Consider the following 2,303-nt stretch of genomic DNA (forward strand, 5'->3'; position numbering starts at 1 on the left):
ACATGCCAACCTAGTCTATCCTACCAACAAAAACGACTTCTAAATCTAGCTTTGTCTAATAAAGCGAAGGATGGCCAATACTGCCTCCCCAATGTTGAGGAGATTATCGGTAGATCCCTCGGAAAGCCACCAATCCTCTGATTCCAGCAGCATCCTAAAGCTGTCAAGGTTGTCGTTCGTCACTCTTGCTTTGAACTTGTGCCATACCTCTCTTGCGAACCGAGATACCCTTCTCTGGTCATCTCCATGAGCCTCCTCTGCAGGATCCACATCACCCTCTTTGAGCTCTGATTCTGTCATGTCTGTCACACCCTCTTCTTCTGCCTCATCAACATCCTCTCCTACCTCGCTCTCATTTACTAACCCTTCGACACCTTCTTCTTCTGAATGGCTATTCTATGACGAGTCCTCTAAATCTGAAGTAGAAGAAGAACTCTCAGTAGGCTCGAAATATAGCCTTAAGATACTCTCCCTGGTTCCTTCCCTAAGCTCGAAGATGGCATTCTCTACAGCATGTATGTTGACTGGGTTGACAAAACCTTGCATCTGGCCAACACCTTCCACCCGCGACTCTAAGATGTCTACAATGGGAGTAATTACTGCTCCATATACTAGCCCATCACACCAATGCCGCTCCAAGTTCAAAGAACAATCCACCAAGGAGATGATTGCCCCGCAGATTTCTTCCTCCAGGATGAACAGATTGAGACATTGACACTCCAAATTGTGCCCACAATTAATGCAGCTCAGTCCCACAAATGGCAACATTTTCACAAAACTTGTGACTGGCTCCCTTGTTTCCCTCCATTTAAAACCAATGGAACCTTTCAGATCTTATTGCCCAATCGAGCATGTGAACTTCACCTTCCGATCTTTACCCTGCAACTTTTGGATTTCTGCCAGGAAATTGGATATTCTATACCCTTCACCGCCACTTTCTAAAAGTTGAGATCCATGACAAGTCCTCAGAGCCGATGCTTTATGTTCTGGTCATATTACCTTGCCACCTATGCTTCGGCTTGTGTAAGGCTATCATGAACCAAATCTATCCAATCCCTGTATTGTGCCATTCTGGTCTCTCACTCAAAATAGTGTTTAGTACCATTGGATCAACATCCTCATTACCGAAAATAATTGTACCATTATTCTTCTCAATTCCCATGTTGGCTAGGAGGTCTGCCACTTTATTCCCTTCTCTATATGTGTGTTTGAATTCAAATGAGTTGATGGATTCTAGAGCCTTGTTGATATGAGGTACCCACTTGCCGAGTTTCCAATTCGGGAAGTTTGACTTGGAAACGCCATTGATTATAATTTGTGAGTCTCCTTCGAAACATATTTTGTCCAGCCCTCTTTGTACACATAAATCTAGTCCTGCCGCCAATGCCCTGATTTCTGCTTCATTGTTTGTGGCTAGTCCCAAGCTCCCATATAATCCTCCTAGTAGTATCCTTGAGGAATTTATGATGACCGTTCCAATTCCTGCAGGTCCAGGGTTCCCTCTATAGGCTCCATCAAAGTTTAGTTTGACCCAATCACCTTGTGGAGGAGCCCATCTAATTAACATTCTATTAAAATTGGGAGCAAGGATGACCCTCAACCCCCAATCTTTGAGTGTCCAATTACTTTCCATGTCCCTATCCCAATTGTCGTGCCTGAGTGGTTTCACTTTGGGTGGTTTGCCATTGATTACTTCTTGAATACCCTCCTTGATTTTGAAAATCACCTCCTCCACCGAGAGTGTTGTTTCCCTGAAGATCCTTTTGTTTCTCTCTTTCCAGCCATGATAGTAAAGCAGGGGAGATCTGCCACAATCCACTCCACTTTGATTGGGTGTTTTTCGGCCATGCCACTAGGAAGTCCTTGAGTGACTTGTTTCTAACTGAAATAAATTGTAGCTTATTCATAAGCCACTCCCAACACACTTCAGCAAAGGGACATCTAAACAATAAATGATTGGTTGATTCTTCATTTCTTTTGCACATGATGCACCAGCTTGGTCCTGCGATCCCAGTGAGTTTAAGTCTGTCACTAGTTAGAAATTTGCCATGAAAGGCAATCCATAAAAAATCTCTAGCTTTAGGAAGTCCTATGTTGTTCCAGCAAAGGTAATAAGGCCAATTGCTTTCCCTTACTCTTTGACATTGGATCTCATATCCCAATTTCACACTGTATTTGTCTGACTTGGAAGCACACCAGAAAATGGTGTCCTCTTGTTCTGACTGTGTGATGCATCTGTTTTTGAGTAGCTCTGTCAACTTCAAGCACAACCTACTATCCCCAATATCGATTGATTTGCATCC

The 2,303-nt window shown here is 43.4% G+C and overlaps 1 protein-coding gene across 1 annotated transcript; it reads right to left on the bottom strand.

Moving 5' to 3' along the window:
• Positions 1-1,045: 1,045 nt before the first annotated feature.
• On the bottom strand, positions 1,046-1,567 carry LOC131876037 (uncharacterized). The gene has a single exon (XM_059220804.1). It carries the CDS (start codon positions 1,565-1,567, stop codon positions 1,046-1,048), a length of 522 nt encoding a protein of 173 aa, XP_059076787.1.
• Between the last annotated feature and the right edge of the window lie 736 nt (positions 1,568-2,303).

Source organism: Cryptomeria japonica, chromosome 5, assembly GCF_030272615.1.
Source record: "Cryptomeria japonica chromosome 5, Sugi_1.0, whole genome shotgun sequence".
NCBI classification, from domain to species: domain Eukaryota; kingdom Viridiplantae; phylum Streptophyta; class Pinopsida; order Cupressales; family Cupressaceae; genus Cryptomeria; species Cryptomeria japonica.